The 21194-nt window shown below is 40.8% G+C and overlaps 1 protein-coding gene across 1 annotated transcript in view; it reads right to left on the minus strand.

Annotated features, from left to right (window-relative positions):
* The window catches only part of LOC128647529 (histone-lysine N-methyltransferase NSD2), a gene marked incomplete at its 5' end in the record, with an annotated part of 92013 nt that extends 72837 nt beyond the window's left edge, over positions 1–19176 (minus strand). Inside the window, one exon of the mRNA XM_053700313.1 lies at positions 19066–19176. Coding sequence (XP_053556288.1) covers positions 19066–19176 — 111 coding nt within the window. The remainder of the gene's footprint in view (positions 1–19065) is intronic.
* Between the last annotated feature and the right edge of the window lie 2018 nt (positions 19177–21194).

Raw genomic sequence — 21194 nt, forward strand, 5'->3', positions numbered from 1 at the left:
CGGAGCCTAGGAGGGACTATATGGCCAGCTTTGCTGGGACTCTCTGCCATTTCCTGTTGGGGAAGAGATATTCCCACAAGTAAGGATGACGCCGTGGCCGGACACACCAATGTTGGAGAAAATGGCATCACAAATAAAATGATTAGCATGTTGAAGTAAGCGAACAACGCTAGATATGTCAGAATCCAATCCGTGTTGCGCTAAATTTTCCAACCAAAAAGTTGATGCAGCCGCAACATCAGCCAAAGAAATAGCAGGTCTGAGAAGATGACCTGAATATAAATAAGCCTTCCTTAGATAAGATTCAAGCTTCCTATCTAAAGGATCCTTAAAGGAAGTGCTATCTTCCATAGGAATAGAGGTACGTTTAGCAAGAGTAGAAATGGCCCCATCAACTTTGGGGATTTTTTCCCAAAACTCTATAGATTTTGCTGGTAAAGGATACAATTTTTTAAACCTTGAAGAAGGAATAAAGGAAGTACCTGGCTTATTCCATTCCCTAGAAATCATATCAGAAATAGCCTCAGGAATGGGAAAAACACCTGGGGAAACCACAGGAGGTTTAAAAACAGCATTTAAACGTTTATTAGACTGAACGTCAATATCCAAAGTAATTAACACTTCTTTTAATAAAGAACGCATATACTCTATTTTAAATAAATAAGTAGATTTGTCAGTGTCAATGTCTGAGGAAGGATCTTCTGTTTCAGATAGATCCTCATCAGAAGAGGATGAATAATTATGTTGTTGGTCATTTGAAATTTCATCAGCTAAATGAGAAGTTTTAAAAGACCTTTTATGTTTATTAGAAGGTGGAAATGCAGACAAAGCCTTCATAATAGAATCAGAAACAAATTCATTAAAATTTACAGGTATATCATGCACATTAGAAGTTGAAGGAACTGCAACTGGCAATGTACTATTACTGATGGAAACACTATCTGCATGTAAAAGTTTATCATGACAACTATTACAAATTTCATTCGGTGGAATAATTTCTACAATTTTACAACAAATGCACTTAGCTTTGGTAGAACCGATGTCAGGCAGCAATGTTACAGCAGAAACTTCTGAGGCAGGATCAGATTGGGACATCTTGCACAATGAAAAAACAACATATAAAGCAAAATTATCTATTTCCTTATATGAGAGTTTCAGAAATGGGAAAAAATGCAATGGCATAGGCCTCTGAAAGCAAAATGCAAGAGGCAAACAAACAAGGGGTATTGAAATAATGAAAAAAGTTTGGCGCCAAGTATGACACACAACGTAACGTAAACTCTTTTTTGGCGCCAAAAATGACCGGAAATGACACACTTGCGTCACTAATGACGCCGCCATGTGAAAGGTCTCGGGCGTCACGTATGACGCCGGAAATTACGAAGTTGCGTCATAAACGTACTTTTTCGCGCAAAAAAAAATTTTGCGCCAAGAATGACGCAATAAAGTTTAGCATTTGACGCACCCGCAGGCCTAATACCCACAATTGCAAGAAGTCGTCAATTGAAAAAAGACTAAACCCCAGGTAAGAAATAAATTTCTTAAAAATGTTTACATTCCCAAATATGAAACTGACAGTCTGCAGAAGGAAATACATGAACCTGACTCATGGCAAATATAGGTACAATACATATATTTAGAACTTTATATAAATGCATAAAGTGCCAAACCATAGCTGAGAGTGTCTTGTAATGAAAACATACTTACCAAAAGACACCCATCCACATATAGCAGATAGCCAAACCAGTACTAAAACGGTTATTAGTAGAGGTAATGGTAAATTGAGAGTATATCGTCGATCTGAAAAGGGAGGTAGGAGATGAATCTCTACGACCGATAACAGAGAACCTATGAAATAGACCCCCGTTAGGGAAATCATTGTATTCAATAGGTGATACTCCCTTCACGTCCCTCTGACATTCGCTGTACTCTGAGAGGAATCGGGCTTCAACAATGCTGAGAAGCGCATATCAACGTAGAAATCTTAGCACAAACTTACTTCACAACCTTCATATGAGGCAAAGTTTGTCAAACTGAATTGTGGGTGTGGTGAGGGGTGTATTTATAGGCATTTTGAGGTTTGGGAAACTTTGCCCCTCCTGGTAGGATTGTATATCCCATATGTCACTAGCTCATGGACTCTTGCCAATTACATGAAAGAAAGTGTTTTTTTTTTTTTTTAATTGACACACAAAAAAACGTTACTGTCTCTTTAAATTTTAAAGGTAATTTCTTATTTCCGAGTGCAGAAGCAAGCAAATTAGCATGCCAACATTGCTGTTCATAGTATCGCCATGACATTAAAGAAGCAATGTCTTGTGCAGCAATTCCAGATGGAAATTGCAAGGAACCGCAGGGCACTGCATGTGAGATAGGAAAATTAATGCACACTCCTTTAATCAACCTGCCTCACATATAGCAGAATCATTAAATAAAAACTTAACCAGTTGCTAATAAAAAACAATATATAGCATGTGACACTGTCACTTTAAATGTTAAAAATAAAATAGATATTTTCATTTTTTTACTACGTCATGAAGATGTATGAGGGAATTGTCAGAACACTATTTATACCTCAGCTTGACCAAGCTGAGGCGACAGACAGCCTGTCTATACAAACAACTGTACTTATTACAGCGCCGGCTGAAGCGCAAGCAGTTATGCAAGAATTCCTTTGTGTCTTCTGATAACCGGAAGTGACAGGAAGAAAGATTTCAATACGGCGCCATCCTCCCCTCCTAGCGCTATATGCACAGAACTGTCAGAGGGAGGAGAGAAAACCTTGGCGCCGATTAGCAGCTCCGCCCCTCATGGGCGTTACCCAAGTCAGCTCCCGGTCGTCATAGTCTGAGTAAAGGCACCGGGAGCAAAAGGCTAGACCTCACTGAATTGGTCTCTACTCAATTTAAAAGATGCTACGCTGCTGGTATCGCGGAAACACAGCTCACACTGACACTTCCATATACATAAAGAAAAATTCAACATGTAATATCCCGGTCGCCATTTCTAACTACAGCCACCGGAATCAAGCAGACAGACTGAGAATGCATATGATGTTAAGAATGTCTAAACAGCTGCTCAGTCCGATTCCACTGTTAGCAGAGTCTCCTCTGTGCATCTGATGATACATAATAAGCATTGCACAGATTCTAATTGGTCAGCCCCTAAGGCTTGTAGACAACTCCACATGTCTAAGAGCACACCCGCAATGCAAACCCATATGCAAATTGCTGTGTGCAAATAAAAAAACGTTACTGTCTTTCACCCAGGCAGCCTTATTATTAGACCTGGAAATGAAAGACGTGCCTGTGTCCTAACTGCCTTAATGCCCCCTACTAAAACTAGGAGAGACTGAATCCAAGTATAATGAGGATAGATAAAAATTTAATAAAGTGCCCAAACTTTCTCTTAGATCCTCTACCCCAAGAAAAAAGGTTAGCACTTACCTCATTGTCTGCCTGAGAGCAAAGCAGTACCCAGGTTTAAGAGGTCCTCTCCCTCCCATGGACCTGGAAAGAAACGAAAGTCCGGAGTAAAAATCCTTCAGGTATATGGGCAGCATCAGAATATGGGAGGCACAGTGAGAATTATGTCCCACAAGTTCCCATTGTTCTAAAGCCACCTAAGCTCTACTGTAGAGACTGATATGGACTACGGCTACACCCTAGAGCAAAGCAGCACACTCTGGCACTACTTTAAAAATAATAAACTCTTGATTGAAGAATCTTTTTCTAACACCTCACTTTACCTTTTCCTATCACTAACGTAGGCAAAGAGAATGACTGGGGTGAGAGGGAAGGGAGGTGCTCTTTGCCTCCTCCTGCTGACCAGGAGGTGAATAACATAATTTATGCTTACCTGATAAATGTATTTCTCTTGTAGTGTATCCAGTCCACGGATCATCCATTACTTATGGGATATTAACTCCTCCCCAACAGGAAGTGCAAGAGGATTCACCCAGCAGAGCTGCTATATAGCTCTTCCCCTAACTGCCATTACCAGTCATTCGACCGAAAACATGCAGAGAAAGGAAAACCATAGGGTACAGTGGTGACTGTAGTTTAATGGAAAAATTACCTGCCTTAAAGTGACAGGGCGGGCCGTGGACTGGATACACTACAAGAGAAATAAATTTATCAGGTAAGCATAAATTATGTTTTCTCTTATTAAGTGTATCCAGTCCACGGATCATCCATTACTTATGGGATACCAATACCAAAGCTAAAGTACACGGATGACGGGAGGGACAGGCAGGCTCTTTATACGGAAGGAACCACTGCCTGAAGAACCTTTCTCCCAAAAACAGCCTCCGAAGAAGCAAAAGTGTCAAATTTGTAAAATTTGGAAAAAGTATGAAGAGAAGACCAAGTTGCAGCCTTGCAAATCTGTTCAACAGAAGCCTCATTCTTAAAGGCCCAAGTGGAAGCCACAGCTCTAGTAGAATGTGCTGTAATTCTTTCAGGAGGCTGCTGTCCAGCAGTCTCATAGGCTAACCGTATTATGCTACGAAGCCAAAAGGAGAGAGAGGTAGCCGAAGCTTTTTGACCTCTCCTCTGACCAGAATAAACGACAAACAGGGAAGACGTTTGTCGAAAATCCTTAGTTGCCTGTAGATAAAATTTCAGGGCACGGACTACATCTAGATTGTGTAGCAGACGTTCCTTTTTCGAAGAAGGATTAGGACACAAAGATGGAACTACAATCTCTTGATTGATATTCCTGTTAGTGACCACCTCAGGTAGGAACCCAGGTTTAGTACGCAGAACTACCTTGTCTGAATGAAAAATCAGATAAGGAGAATCACAATGTAAGGCAGATAACTCAGAGACTCTTCGAGCCGAGGAAATCGCCATTAAAAACAGAACTTTCCAAGATAACAACTTGATATCAATGGAATGAAGGGGTTCAAACGGAACCCCCTGTAAAACATTAAGAACTAAGTTCAAACTCCATGGTGGAGCAACAGTTTTAAACACAGGCTTGATCCTAGCTAAAGCCTGACAAAAAGCTTGAACGTCCGGAACTTCTGACAGACGTTTGTGTAAAAGAATGGACAGAGCTGAAATCTGTCCCTTTAAGGAACTAGCGGATAAACCCTTTTCTAAACCTTCTTGTAGAAAAGACAATATCCTCGGAATCCTAACCTTACTCCATGAGTAACTCTTGGATTCGCACCAATATAAGTATTTGCGCCATATCTTATGGTAAATCTTTCTGGTAACAGGCTTCCTAGCCTGTATTAAGGTATCAATAACTGACTCAGAAAAACCACGTTTTGATAAAATCAAGCGTTCAATTTCCAAGCAGTCAGCTTCAGAGAAATTAGATTTTGATGTTTGAAGGGACCCTGGATCAGAAGGTCCTGTTTCAGAGGTAGCGACCAAGGTGGACAGGATGACATGTCCACTAGATCTGCATACCAAGTCCTGCGTGGCCATGCAGGCGCTATTAGAATCACTGATGCTCTCTCCTGTTTGATTCTGGCAATCAATCGAGGAAGCATCGGGAAGGGTGGAAACACATAAGCCATCCCGAAGGTCCAAGGTGCTGTCAAAGCATCTATCAGAACCGCTCCCGGATCCCTGGATCTGGACCCGTAACGAGGAAGCTTGGCGTTCTGTCGAGACGCCATGAGATCTATCTCTGGTTTGCCCCAACGTCGAAGTATTTGGGCAAAGACCTCCGGATGAAGTTCCCACTCCCCCGGATGAAAAGTCTGACGACTTAAGAAATCCGCCTCCCAGTTCTCCACTACCGGGATGTGGATTGCTGACAGGTGGCAAGAGTGAGACTCTGCCCAGCGAATTATCTTTGATACTTCCATCATTGCTAGGGAGCTTCTTGTCCCTCCCTGATGGTTGATGTAAGCTACAGTCGTGATGTTGTCCGACTGAAACCTGATGAACCCCCGAGTTGTTAACTGGGGCCAAGCCAGAAGGGCATTGAGAACTGCTCTCAATTCCAGAATGTTTATTGGTAGGAGACTCTCCTCCTGATTCCATTGTCCCTGAGCCGTCAGAGAATTCCAGACAGCGCCCCAACCTAGTAGGCTGGCGTCTGTTGTTACAATTGTCCAGTCCGGCCTGCTGAATGGCATCCCCCTGGACAGATGTGGCCGAGAAAGCCACCATAGAAGAGAATTTCTGGTCTCTTGATCCAGATTCAGAGTAGGGGACAAGTCTGAGTAATCCCCATTCCACTGACTTAGCATGCACAATTGCAGCGGTCTGAGATGTAGACGTGCAAAGGGTACTATGTCCATTGCTGCTACCATTAAGCCGATCACCTCCATGCATTGAGCTACTGACGGGTGTTGAATGGAATGAAGGACACGGCATGCATTTTGAAGCTTTGTTAACCTGTCTTCTGTCAGGTAAATCTTCATTTCTACAGAATCTATAAGAGTCCCCAAGAAGGGAACTCTTGTGAGTGGAAAGAGAGAACTCTACTTTTCGTTCACCTTCCATCCATGCGACCTTAGAAATGCCAGTACTAACTCTGTATGAGACTTGGCAGTTTGAAAGCTTGAAGCTTGTATCAGAATGTCGTCTAGGTACGGAGCTACCGCAATTCCTCGCGGTCTTAGTACCGCCAGAAGAGCACCCAGAACCTTTGTGAAGATTCTCGGAGCCGTAGCCAATCCGAATGGAAGAGCTACAAACTGGTAATGCCTGTCTAGAAAGGCAAACCTTAGATACCGGTAATGATCTTTGTGAATCGGTATGTGAAGGTAAGCATCCTTTAAATCCACTGTGGTCATGTACTGACCCTTTTGGATCATGGGTAAAATTGTCCGAATAGTTTCCATTTTGAACGATGGAACTCTTAGGAATTTGTTTAGGATCTTTAAATCCAAGATTGGCCTGAAAGTTCCCTCTTTTTTGGGAACCACAAACAGATTTGAGTAAAACCCTTGTCCTTGTTCCGACCGCGGAACCGGATGGATCACTCCCATTAATAAAAGATCTTGTACGCAGCGTAGAAACGCCTCTTTCTTTATTTGGTTTGTTGACAACCTTGACAGATGAAATCTCCCTCTTGGGGGAGAGAATTTGAAGTCTAGAAGGTATCCCTGAGATATGATCTCTAACGCCCAGGGATCCTGGACATCTCTTGCCCAAGCCTGGGCGAAGAGAGAAAGTCTGCCCCCCACTAGATCCGTTCCCGGATCGGGGGCCCTCAATTCATGCTGTCTTAGGGGCAGCAGCAGGTTTCCTGGCCTGCTTGCCCTTGTTCCAGGACTGGTTAGGTCTCCAGCCTTGTCTGTAGCGAGCAACAGCTCCTTCCTGTTTTGGTGCAGAGGAAGTTGATGCTGCTCCTGCTTTGAAATTACGAAAGGAACGAAAATTAGACTGTCTAGCCTTAGGTTTGGCTCTGTCTTGAGGCAGGGCATGGCCTTTACCTCCTGTAATGTCAGCGATAATTTCTTTCAACCCGGGCCCGAATAAGGTCTGCCCTTTGAAAGGTATATTAAGCAATTTAGATTTAGAAGTAACGTCAGCTGACCAGGATTTTAGCCACAGTGCTCTGCGTGCCTGAATGGCGAATCCGGAATTCTTAGCCGTAAGTTTAGTTAAATGTACTACGGCATCTGAAATAACATAATTTATGTAAGAACTTACCTGATAAATTCATTTCTTTCATATTAACAAGAGTCCATGAGCTAGTGACGTATGGGATATACATTCCTACCAGGAGGGGCAAAGTTTCCCAAACCTTAAAATGCCTATAAATACACCCCTCACCACACCCACAAATCAGTTTAACGAATAGCCAAGAAGTGGGGTGATAAGAAAAAAGTGCGAAGCATATAAAATAAGGAATTGGAATAATTGTGCTTTATACAAAAAAATCATAACCACAAAAAAAGGGTGGGCCTCATGGACTCTTGTTAATATGAAAGAAATGAATTTATCAGGTAAGTTCTTACATAAATTATGTTTTCTTTCATGTAATTAACAAGAGTCCATGAGCTAGTGACGTATGGGATAATGAATACCCAAGATGTGGATCTTTCCACACAAGAGTCACTAGAGAGGGAGGGATAAAATAAAGACAGCCAATTCCTGCTGAAAATAATCCACACCCAAAATAAAGTTTAATGAAAAACATAAGCAGAAGATTCAGACCGAAACCACTGCCTGAAGTACCTTTCTACCAAAAACTGCTTCAGAAGAAGAGAATACATCAAAATGGTAGAATTTAGTAAAAGTATGCAAAGAGGACCAAGTCGCTGCTTTGCAAATCTGATCAACTGAAGCTTCATTCCTAAATGCCCAGGAAGTAGAAACTGACCTAGTAGAATGAGCTGTAATCCTCTGAGGCGGAGTCTTACCCGATTTAACATAGGCAAGATGAATTAAAGATTTCAACCAGGATGCCAAAGAAATGGCAGAAGCTTTCTGGCCTTTTCTAGAACCAGAAAAGATGACAAATAGACTAGAAGTCTTTCGGAAAGATTTAGTAGCTTCAACATAATATTTCAAAGCTCTAACAACATCCAAAGAATGTAACGATTTCTCCTTAGAATTCTTAGGATTAGGACATAATGAAGGAACCACGATTTCTCTACTAATGTTGTTGGAATTCACAACCTTAGGTAAAAATTCAAAAGAAGTTCGCAACACCGCCTTATCCTGATGAAAAATCAGAAAAGGAGACTCACAAGAAAGAGCAGATAATTCAGAAACTCTTCTGGCAGAAGAGATGGCCAAAAGGAACAAAACTTTCCAAGAAAGCAATTTAATGTCCAATGAATGCATAGGTTCAAACGGAGGAGCTTGAAGAGCTCCCAGAACCAAATTCAAACTCCATGGAGGAGAAATTGACTTAATGACAGGTTTTATACGAACCAAAGCTTGTACAAAACAATGAATATCAGGAAGAATAGCAATCTTTCTGTGAAAAAGAACAGAAAGAGCAGAGATTTGTCCTTTCAAGGAACTTGCGGACAAACCCTTATCTAAACCATCCTGAAGAAATTGTAATATTCTCGGAATTCTAAAAGAATACCAAGAAAAATGATGAGTAAGACACCAAGAAATATAATTCTTCCAGACTCTATAATATATCTCTCTAGATACAGATTTACGAGCCTGTAACATAGTATCAATCACAGAGTCAGAGAAACCTCTTTGACTAAGAATCAAGCGTTCAATCTCCATACCTTTAAATTTAAGGATTTCAGATCCGGATGGAAAAAAGGACCTTGCGACAGAAGGTCTGGTCTTAACGGAAGAGTCCATGGTTGGCAAGATGCCATCCGGACAAGATCCGCATACCAAAACCTGTGAGGCCATGCCGGAGCTATTAGCAGAACAAACGAGCATTCCCTCAGAATCTTGGAGATTACTCTTGGAAGAAGAACTAGAGGCGGAAAGATATAGGCAGGATGATACTTCCAAGGAAGTGATAATGCATCCACTGCCTCCGCCTGAGGATCCCGGGATCTGGACAGATACCTGGGAAGTTTCTTGTTTAGATGAGAGGCCATCAGATCTATCTCTGGAAGCCCCCATATTTGAACAATCTGAAGAAATACCTCTGGGTGAAGAGACCATTCGCCCGGATGCAACGTTTGGCGACTGAGATAATCCGCTTCCCAATTGTCTACACCTGGGATATGAACCGCAGAGATTAGACAGGAGCTGGATTCCGCCCAAACCAAAATTCGAGATACTTCTTTCATAGCCAGAGGACTGTGAGTCCCTCCTTGATGATTGATGTACGCCACAGTTGTGACATTGTCTGTCTGAAAACAAATGAACGATTCTCTCTTCAGAAGAGGCCAAAACTGAAGAGCTCTGAAAATTGCACGGAGTTCCAAAATATTGATCGGTAATCTCACCTCCTGAGATTCCCAAACTCCCTGTGCCGTCAGAGATCCCCACACAGCTCCCCAACCTGTGAGACTTGCATCTGTTGAAATTACAGTCCAGGTCGGAAGAACAAAAGAAGCCCCCTGAATTAAACGATGGTGATCTGTCCACCACGTTAGAGAGTGTCGAACAATCGGTTTTAAAGATATTAATTGAGATATCTTCGTGTAATCCCTGCACCATTGGTTCAGCATACAGAGCTGAAGAGGTCGCATGTGAAAACGAGCAAAGGGGATCGCGTCCCATGCAGCAGTCATAAGACCTAGAATTTCCATGCATAAGGCTACCGAAGGGAATGATTGTGACTGAAGGTTTCGACAAGCTGTAATCAATTTTAGACGTCTCTTGTCTGTTAAAGACAGAGTCATGGACACTGAATCTATCTGGAAACCCAGAAAGGTTACCCTTGTTTGAGGAATCAAAGAACTTTTTGGTAAATTGATCCTCCAACCATGATCTTGAAGAAACAACACAAGTCGATTCGTATGAGACTCTGCTAAATGTAAAGACTGAGCAAGTACCAAGATATCGTCCAAATAAGGAAATACCACAATACCCTGTTCTCTGATTACAGACAGAAGGGCACCGAGAATCTTTGTGAAAATTCTTGGAGCTGTAGCAAGGCCAAACGGTAGAGCCACAAATTGGTAATGCTTGTCTAGAAAAGAGAATCTCAGGAACTGAAAATGATCTGGATGAATCGGAATATGCAGATATGCATCCTGTAAATCTATTGTGGACATATAATTCCCTTGCTGAACAAAAGGCAATATAGTCCTTACAGTTACCATCTTGAACGTTGGTATCCTTACATAACGATTCAATAATTTTAGATCCAGAACTGGTCTGAAGGAATTCTCCTTCTTTGGTACAATGAAGAGATTTGAATAAAACCCCATCCCCTGTTCCGGAACTGGAACTGGCATAATTACTCCAGCCAACTCTAGATCTGAAACACAATTCAGAAATGCTTGAGCTTTCACTGGATTTACTGGGACACGGGAAAGAGGTCTCATCTTGAAACCAATTCTGTACCCTTCTGAAACAATGCTCTGAATCCAAAGATTGTGAACAGAATTGATCCAAATTTCTTTGAAAAAACGTAACCTGCCCCCTACCAGCTGAACTGGAATGAGGGCCGTACCTTCATGTGAACTTAGAAGCAGGCTTTGCCTTTCTAGCAGGCTTGGATTTATTCCAGACTGGAGATGGTTTCCAAACTGAAACTGCTCCTGAGGACGAAGGATCAGGCTTTTGTTCTTTGTTGAAACGAAAGGAACGAAAACGATTGTTAGCCCTGTTTTTACCTTTAGACTTTTTATCCTGTGGTAAAAAAGTTCCTTTCCCACCAGTAACAGTTGAAATAATAGAATCCAACTGAGAACCAAATAATTTGTTTCCCTGGAAAGAAATGGAAAGTAGAGTTGATTTAGAAGCCATATCAGCATTCCAAGTTTTAAGCCATAAAGCTCTTCTGGCTAAGATAGCTAGAGACATAAACCTAACCTCAACTCTAATAATATCAAAAATGGCATCACAGATAAAATTATTAGCATGCTGAAGAAGAATAATAATATCATGAGAATCACGATTTGCTACTTGTTGCGCTAGGGTTTCCAACCAAAAAGTTGAAGCTGCAGCAACATCAGCCAATGATATAGCAGGTCTAAGAAGATTACCTGAACACAGATAAGCTTTTCTTAGAAAGGATTCAATTTTTCTATCTAAAGGATCCTTAAACGAGGTACCATCTGACGTAGGAATGGTAGTACGTTTAGCAAGGGTAGAAATAGCCCCATCAACTTTAGGGATTTTGTCCCAAAATTCTAACCTGTCAGGCGGAACAGGATATAATTGCTTAAAACGTTTAGAAGGAGTAAATGAATTACCCAATTTATCCCATTCTTTGGAAATCACTGCAGAAATAGCATTAGGAACAGGAAAAACTTCTGGAATAACCGCAGGAGCTTTAAAAACCTTATCCAAACGTATAGAATTAGTATCAAGAGGACTAGAATCCTCTATTTCTAAAGCAATTAGTACTTCTTTAAGTAAAGAGCGAATAAATTCCATCTTAAATAAATATGAAGATTTATCAGCATCAATCTCTGAGATAGAATCCTCTGAACCAGAAGAGTCCAAAGAATCAGAATGATGGTGTTCATTTAAAAATTCATCTGTAGAGAGAGGTTTTAAAAGACATTTTACGTTTACTAGAAGGAGAAATAACAGACAAAGCCTTCTTTATGGATTCAGAAACAAAATCTCTTATGTTATCAGGAACATTCTGCACCTTAGATGTTGAGGGAACTGCAACAGGCAATGGTACATTACTAAAGGAAATATTATCTGCTTTAACAAGTTTGTCATGACAATTATTACAAACAACAGCTGGAGGAATAGCTACCAAAAATTTACAGCAGATACACTTAGCTTTGGTAGATCCAGCAGGCAGTGATTTTCCTGTAGTATCTTCTGGCTCAGATGCAACGTGAGACATCTTGCAATATGTAAGAGAAAAAACAACATATAAAGCAAAATAGATCAAATTCCTTATAAGACAGTTTCAGGAATGGGAAAGAAATGCCAAATATCAAGCTTCTAGCAACCAGAAGCAAATGAAAAATGAGACTGAAATAATGTGGAGACAAAAGCGACGCCCATATTTTTTAGCGCCAAATAAGACGCCCACATTATTTGGCGCCTAAATGCTTTTGGCGCCAAAAATGACGCCACATCCGGAACGCCGACATCTTTGGCGCAAAATAACGTCAAAAAATGACGTAACTTCCGGCGACACGTATGACGCCGGAAACGGAAAAGAATTTTTGCGCCAAAAAAATCTGCGCCAAGAATGACGCAATAAAATGAAGCATTTTCAGCCCCCGCGAGCCTAACAGCCCACAGGGAAAAAAGTCAAATTTTTGAGGTAAGAAAAATATGATAATTCAATGCATAATCCCAAATATGAAACTGACTGTCTGAAAATAAGGAAAGTTGAACATTCTGAGTCAAGGCAAATAAATGTTTGAATACATATATTTAGAACTTTATAAATAAAGTGCCCAACCATAGCTTAGAGTGTCACAGAAAATAAGACTTACTTACCCCAGGACACTCATCTACATGTTTGTAGAAAGCCAAACCAGTACTGAAACGAGAATTAGTAGAGGTAATGGTAAATATAAGAGTATATCGTCGATCTGAAAAGGGAGGTAAGAGATGAATCTCTACGACCGATAACAGAGAACCTTATGAAATAGACCCCGTAGAAGGAGATCACTGCATTCAATAGGCAATACTCTCTTCACATCCCTCTGACATTCACTGCACGCTGAGAGGAAAACCGGGCTCCAACTTGCTGCGGAGCGCATATCAACGTAGAATCTAGCACAAACTTACTTCACCACCTCCCTTGGAGGCAAAGTTTGTAAAACTGATTTGTGGGTGTGGTGAGGGGTGTATTTATAGGCATTTTAAGGTTTGGGAAACTTTGCCCCTCCTGGTAGGAATGTATATCCCATACGTCACTAGCTCATGGACTCTTGTTAATTACATGAAAGAAAAATGAGTTAGCCAACTTAAGGGCTTTAAGCTTGTGTGTAATCTCATCTAATGGAGCTGATTCAAGTGTCTCTTCCAGAGACTCAAACCAAAATGCTGCTGCAGCCGTGACAGGCGCAATGCATGCAAGAGGTTGCAATATAAAACCTTGTTGAACAAACATTTTCTTAAGGTAACCCTCTAACTTTTTATCCATTGGATCTGAAAAGGCACAGCTATCCTCCACCGGGATAGTGGTACGCTTAGCTAAAGTAGAAACTGCTCCCTCCACCTTAGGGACCGTTTGCCATAAGTCCCGTGTGGTGGCGTCTATTGGAAACATCTTTCTAAATATCGGAGGGGGTGAGAACGGCACACCGGGTCTATCCCACTCCTTAGTAACAATTTCAGTAAGTCTCTTAGGTATAGGAAAAACGTCAGTACTCGCCGGTACCGCAAAATATTTATCCAACCTACACATTTTCTCTGGTATTGCAACTGTGTTACAATCATTCAGAGCTGCTAACACCTTCCCCCTAGTAATACACGGAGGTTTTCCAGCTTAAATTTAAAATTTGAAATATCTGAATCCAGTTTGTTTGGATCAGAACCGTCACCCGCAGAATGAAGCTCTCCGTCCTCATGTTCTGCAAATTGTGACGCAGTGTCTGACATGGCCCTAATATTATCAGCGCACTCTGTTCTCACCCCAGAGTGATCACGCTTACCTCTTAGTTCTGGTAATTTAGCCAAAACTTCAGTCATAACAGTAGCCATATCCTGTAATGTGATTTGTAATGGCCGCCCAGATGTACTCGGCGCTACAATATCACGCACCTCCCGAGCGGGAGATGCAGGTACTGACACGTGAGGCGAGTTAGTCGGCATAACTCTCCCCTCGTTGTTTGGTGAAATATGTTCAATTTGTACAGATTGACTTTTATTTAAAGTAGCATCAATACAGTTAGTACATAAATTTCTATTGGGCTCCACTTTGGCTTTAGCACATATAGCACAGATATCTTCCTCTGAATCAGACATGTTTAACACACTAGCAAATAAACTAGCAACTTGGAAATACTTTTCAAGTAATTTACTATAATATGAAAACGTACTGTGCCTATAAGAAGCACAGAAAAAGTTATGACAGTTGAAAATTAATAAACTGAAAAGTTATAGCATCAAATCTTTGTAAAAAACACAATTTTAGCAAAGGATTGCTCCCATTAGCAAAGGATAACTAACCCTGATAGCAGAAAAAAAATGCAGAAATAAACGTTTTTTTATCACAGTCAACTACAATCTCACAGCTCTGCTGTGAGTGATTACCTCCCTCAAAACAAGTTTTGAAGACCCCTGAGTTCTGTAGAGATGAACCGGATCATGCAGGGAAGACAATAAACTTCTGACTGAATTTTTTGATGCGTAGCAAAAGCACCAAAAAAGGCCCCTCCCCCTCACACATAACAGTGAGAGAGATCAGTAAACTGTCATAAATTAAATAAAACGACTGCCAAGTGGAAAAAAATAGTGCCCAAAACATTTTTTCACCCAGTACCTCAGAAAATTAAACGATTTTACATGCCAGCAAAAAATGTTTAACATTAATAAATTGAGTGTTATTAAAAAGCCTGTTGCTAGTCCCTGCAAATTAGGCTAAAGTTTTATGCATACAGTATAATTCCAGTGAAGTGCCATTCCCCAGAATACTGAAGTGTAAAATATACATACATGACAGCCTGATACCAGTTGCTGCTACTGCATTTAAGGCTGAGTTTACATTATATCGGTATGGCAGAATTTTCTCATCAATTCCATTGTCAGAAAATAATAAGCTGCTACATACCTCTTTGCAGATTAATCTGCCCGCTGTCCCCTGATCTGAAGTTTACCTCTCCTCAGATGGCCGAGAAACAGCAATATGATCTTAACTACTCCGGCTAAAATCATAGAAACACTCAGGTAGATTCTTCTTCAAATTCTACCAGAGAAGAAATAACACTCCGGTGCTATTATAAAATAACAAACTTTTGATTGAAGGTATGAAACTAAGTATAATCACCACAGTCCTCTCACACATCCTATCTATTCGTTGGGTGCAAGAGAATGACTGGTAAAGGCAGTTAGGGGAGGAGCTATATAGCAGCTCTGCTGGGTGAATCCTCTTGCACTTCCTGTTGGGGAGGAGTTAATATCCCATAAGTAATGGATGATCCGTGGACTGGATACACTTAACAAGAGAAATACCATTAGTAATTAAGATGATCCATGGACTCGTGTCTTAAAAAAATAAACTACACGTTTTCTTTGCATCCCTAGTCTATGTACTCTAGAATAGACTACCTATACATTGACCAATCAAGCCTTTCTCTCCTCAAAGATACAAATATCGTTTCAATGGTGTGGTCGGACCCCGATATCCTTATCAATAGATTGTCCGAATGCCTTAATACATCCATTTATATGGAGACTAGATAATTATCTATTAGATCAAACCCCCACACTACAGGCATTAACAACCTCCTTACAAGAATACTCCCAGATCAATGCCAAGTCTGATACCTCCACCTCACCATCTGGGAAGCTCATAAAGCGGTGCTATGCGGTGAATGCATTAAACATAAGGCTTTTCTCAAAAAAAAAAAAAATCATACGACACTCCGATACACACATTGACCACGCAACTACACTCCCTAGAATTACAACACAAAAACTCCCCCAAAGACTCAATATTAGCTTGCCTCACATATACAAGAAATTAACTGAAAACTCTACAAAGATGCACAAAAGAAAGCCTTACAGCTTAAAAGGGACACTGAACCCAAATTGTGTCTTTCATGATTCAGAGAGAGCATGCAATTTTAAGCTACTTTCTAATTTACTCCCATTATCATTTTCTTTATTCTCTTGGTATCTTTATTTGAAAAGCAAGAATGTAAGTTTAGATGCCGGCCCTGGGTTGTCCTTGCTGATTGGACAGCCCCAATAAACAAGTGCTGGCTAGGGTCTGAACTAAAAATTGTCTGGCTCCTTAGCTTAGATGCCTTCTTTTTCAAATAAAGAAGCAAGAGAATGAAGAAAAGAAAATTTATGCTTACCTGATAAATGTATTTCTTTTTTGACACACTGAGTCCAGGGATCATCTTAATTACTATTGGGAATACCTCTCCTGCCCTGCAGGAGGCAGCAAAGAGCACTACAGCAAAGCTGTTAAATATCACCTCCCTTCCCTCCCAACATTTTCTTTGCCTACGTTAAGTGCTAGGAAGTGGTAAAGTTAGGTTAGATTCTTCAATCACAAGTTTATTATTTTTAAGGTAGTGCAAGATTGTGCTGCTTTGTTCTAGGGTGTAGCCGTAGTCCACATCAGTCTCTTCAGTAGAGCAGTGGTGGCTGTAGAGCAATGAGAACTGGTGGGACATAATTCTCACTGCGCCTCTCATAGATTTTATGCTGCCCTAATTGTGAAGACCTGAGGGGAAATACTCAGTCTCTTTTATTCCACAGGCCTATGTGAGGGAGAGGACCTCTCAAGCCGGGTGAGATGCCTTGCTGTCGGGCATTGGTCAGGTAAGTGCTTACTTTATTTCTGGATCACAAATCAGAAAAAGTGGGCACTATATTTACTTAGAAGAAGGAAAGGGCTCTTTTGTTAGTAAGCTCTTTATTCTCAATTTATTTCTCCTTACTAAAGGAGACTATTAGACAGCATAGCAGGCACTGGGGCTGAGAATGCTGCGTAGTTAAAACGTTTATGGCGGTTCCATAAAGCCTAATATCAACTGCATGAATAGGCTCAAACGGGGCCTGCTGCAGAACTAGAACAAGATTAATGCCACAGCTTTAAACACAGACCTGATTCTGACCAAGGCCTGCACAAAAGATTGAACATCTGGCAGACTTGCCAGACGTTTGTGCAAAAGAATAGAAATCTGACCCTACAGAGTGCTGACTGATCAACCTTTCTCCAGGCCATCCTGAAGAAAAGACAATTCTGTGAACCCTCACCCTGCTCCAAGAGAAACCCTGTGATTCACACCAATTTACACATTTAGGTATTTACACTGTACCTTATGGAAAATCTTGCGAGAAACAGGCTTACGAGCCTGAAGCATAGTATTAATGACTTTCTCAGAAAAACCATGCCAAGACTAGACGTTCAATCTCTAAGCAGTCAGATTCAGAGAATCTAAATTTGGGTGGAGGAAGGGACCCTGAAGTAAAAGGTCCTTCCTCAAAGGCAACCTCCAAGGGAGAAGAGAGGACATCTTCACCAGATACGCGAACCAGATCTTGCGAGGCCAGACAGGAACTATTAGAATCACCGACACCCTCTCCAGCTTGATACGAGCAATGACTCAAGGAAGGAGAGCAAACGGAGGGAACAGGTAGGCAAGACTGAAATTCCAAGGCACCGCCAGAGCGGCTTGATCTTGAACCGTACCTTGGGAAGCTTGGTGTTTAAGCGCAATGCCACCAAATCCAACTCCGGAACCCCCACCGAGGGTTATTGTAAAAACCTCCGGGTGGAGAGCCCACTACCTGTACCTAATGACAGTAATAGTATATCTACCAAGGGAAGGGACTAATGTAATATAAAAGGAATTACCCTCCAGGGGCTTCTGCTGTGGAGCAGACACAGCGCCTTTAGGTTTAGTCAGCTTCATCATACATCTGACAGGGACCTGGGAGAAAAGAAAAAAACCCAGAGTAACTAACCCTTGTTTTCGATAAAGGGGTAGCATAGATGTTAGAAGGCGGCAAGGTGGTCCTTGCTTTATTTCTAACTGCTAAAAGCCACCAATTCTCTTACTAAAGAGATTGATATGGACACAGCATAGCCCCAATCCTTGCTTAAAGGGAAAAGTACCCATTAAAGGATTAAAAATCTTTAGACACTCATCTTTGCACATCCTCCCGATGACAGAGGCAAAGAATGACTGGGGGTTATGGGTAAGGGAAGTGACACTTAAAGGGACAGTCTAGTCAAAATTAAACTTTCATAATTCAGGTAAGGCATGGTATTTTAAACAACTTTCCAATTGACTTATTAAATTTGCTTTGTTCCCTTGATGGTATTTTTGAAAAGCTAAACCTACGTAGGCTCAAACTGATTTCTAAACCGCTGAAAACCGCCTCCTAGATCAGAGCATTTTTAAAGTTTTTCACAGTTAGACAGTACTAGTCCATGTGTGTGTCATATAGGTAACATTGTGCTCACTCCCGTGGAGTTATTTAGGAGTCTGCACTGATTGGCTAAACTACACGTCTGTCAAAAGCACTGAGATAAGGGGACAGTCTGCAGAGGCTTAGATACAAGGATATCACAGAGGTAAACCATATATTAATATAACTGTGCTGGTTATGCAAAACTGGGGGATGGGTAATAAAGGGATTATCTATCTTTTTGAACAATAAAAATTCTGGTGTAGACTGTCCCTTTAACAGCTCTGCTGGGGTGCTCTTTGCCTCCTCCTGCTGGCCAGGAGTTGAATATCCCACTAGTAATTAGAATGAAATTGCAGACTCTCCGTGCCATTGGAAAGAAAACCCAGATTCTGTGCAAAACTAGCTATTGTGCAATCTGAAAAACAATACTTTAATAATAATCTGCACAAAACAGACCAGAAACAATTACACCAACCTTGGGCCTGTCACCAAGAAATCCACTGCAGTTTGGAGCACCACATCTACACACAGTTTTATCATTACCAAGGCAATCCAGGTTGTAGTTGAAAGTTAACTCGTCTCCTAAAGTAAGTAGAAAAAAAGAAACAAATTAGACGGAGAACAGGAAGTGTATAATCCAGACTTCAGTCTGCTATAATCTATTTACATACTGTTTTATCATTAATAAAAACAAAGTTTAAGCTTACCTGATCTTTTCTTTTCTTGGCAGTGAGAGTACACAAATTCATTCATTACTGTTGGGAATACAACACCTGGCCACCAAGAGAAGGAAAAGACATCCCAGCCAAAGCTATGAAAGTTTAATTTTGACTAGACTATTCCTTTAAGGAGTTTTTTTGGAAGATTTATTTTCCAACCATGACTCTGAAGCATCCGAGTGTGAGAGACAGAGAAATAAAAAGAGGGAGCCTGAACCAGAATTTCATCCAAGTAAAGAACAGAAATTCCTTGAGCTTGAATTTCAGACATCAGAGCTCCCAGCACTTCTGTAAACACGCTGGGAGCTGTAGCCAGACCGAAAAGAAGGGACACAAACTGCTAATACTTTTCTAGAAAAACAAATTACAACAGAAACATTACATGATCCTTGTGAATTGGGATATGTAAATAAGTGTCTAAGTCTATGGTAGACAAACGGACCCTCTTGCACTAAAGGAAGTGTGAACTGTTTCCATCTTGAAAATAAGAGCTTTCAGAAATATATTCAATATTTTGAGATCCAAAACAAGCCAGAAAGGAACATCTTTCCTTGGTACTATAAAGAGATTTAAAGATTTAAATAAAACCTCTGGTTTAATACTGGAGTAATCACTCCCACTAATTCCAAATCTATTACACAAGCCAAAGAAACTTTGGCCTTTGAAGGGTCTCAACGTACTCAAGACAAAGAATCTTTCCCGAGGAGGCCTTGAAAGAAAGCTCGGTTCAGGAATCCTGAACAGATCTCTTGCAAGCCTCCCAAAAGAGTCAATCTGCCCCTCCCTCTCCTAACCTGCAAGCTGACAGGATCCCCTATGCACTACTCCAAAGGAATAGTGTTATGCCTGGCCAGTGTCAAAATAGCTGCATCTACCTCAGGAATAGTTTCCCAAAGTTCTGTATTAACAGAAGGAAGAGGAATAATAGATTAAAACTTGTTAGATAGAATAAAAGAAATGTATACCTGGTTCTTGCCATTTCTAAGAAATAAGTTCAGAAACTTAAATCAGGCACAGAAAGGATGTTGTGGGGCTGCCTTAAAGAATGTATTGATCCTCTTAACTGGTTGCTTTACTATAGTAGGAAAATCCACTACTTCTAAAGCAATTAAAACTTAATTTAAAATGGTTTAAGTATCAGAGCTAGACTAAAGCAAATTAGCAGTATGTGAATCAAACTGTTAAACCCAAAGGGAAGAGATAAAATAAATAACACAATGTTAAACTATTAATCCCTGAAAGGGAAAATCATAAAAAAAATAAACTACTGTTAAATAAGCCTGGGAATAACTGTAAAAAAAAAGTAAATGCCAAACAACTAAAAGCAAACAAAAAGGTTAAACAAAATCATGCCCCAATTTGAGTAAAACCTCCAATATGATAATATCACCATCGGTACTGAGCTTCTCACCTCACGCTTAAATGATTACAGAATAGGAAAGGATTGGAACTAAAAGGTTAACCCTTAGCGCTAAAGCCAAGAAACCTAAAGGAGATATGAAAATTTTAGCGCAGGTGAAAGAAATAGACTGTAAATCAAGAGAGCGCTGAAGCGGACTGTGCTAAAGTTAGAGAAACGGTAACCTCAAATATATGTCTCCAGACTATGTGAATCATGTACATACTAATAGCCCGTGGCCTGTAAAGATGCAAAGTACTTGCCTAACAGCACCATCAACAACGTGCTTGGCTCAACTGCACCAACTTGCTTCCAGTAGACAAGCCCATCATAGGCAGTGCAAGCACAATGCCATGGTTAAGTCACAATTAACAGCATTCTACAACCAAGAGGATCAGTGGATAAATCCACATTTCACCTGTGGAGGGCTGTGGCTCCCAAAAGTAGCAGCATAATGTAGACCAGGGCCTTAGAGAATGCCTCTCA

This window comes from Bombina bombina, chromosome 2 (assembly GCF_027579735.1).
Source record: "Bombina bombina isolate aBomBom1 chromosome 2, aBomBom1.pri, whole genome shotgun sequence".
NCBI classification, from domain to species: Eukaryota; Metazoa; Chordata; class Amphibia; order Anura; family Bombinatoridae; genus Bombina; species Bombina bombina.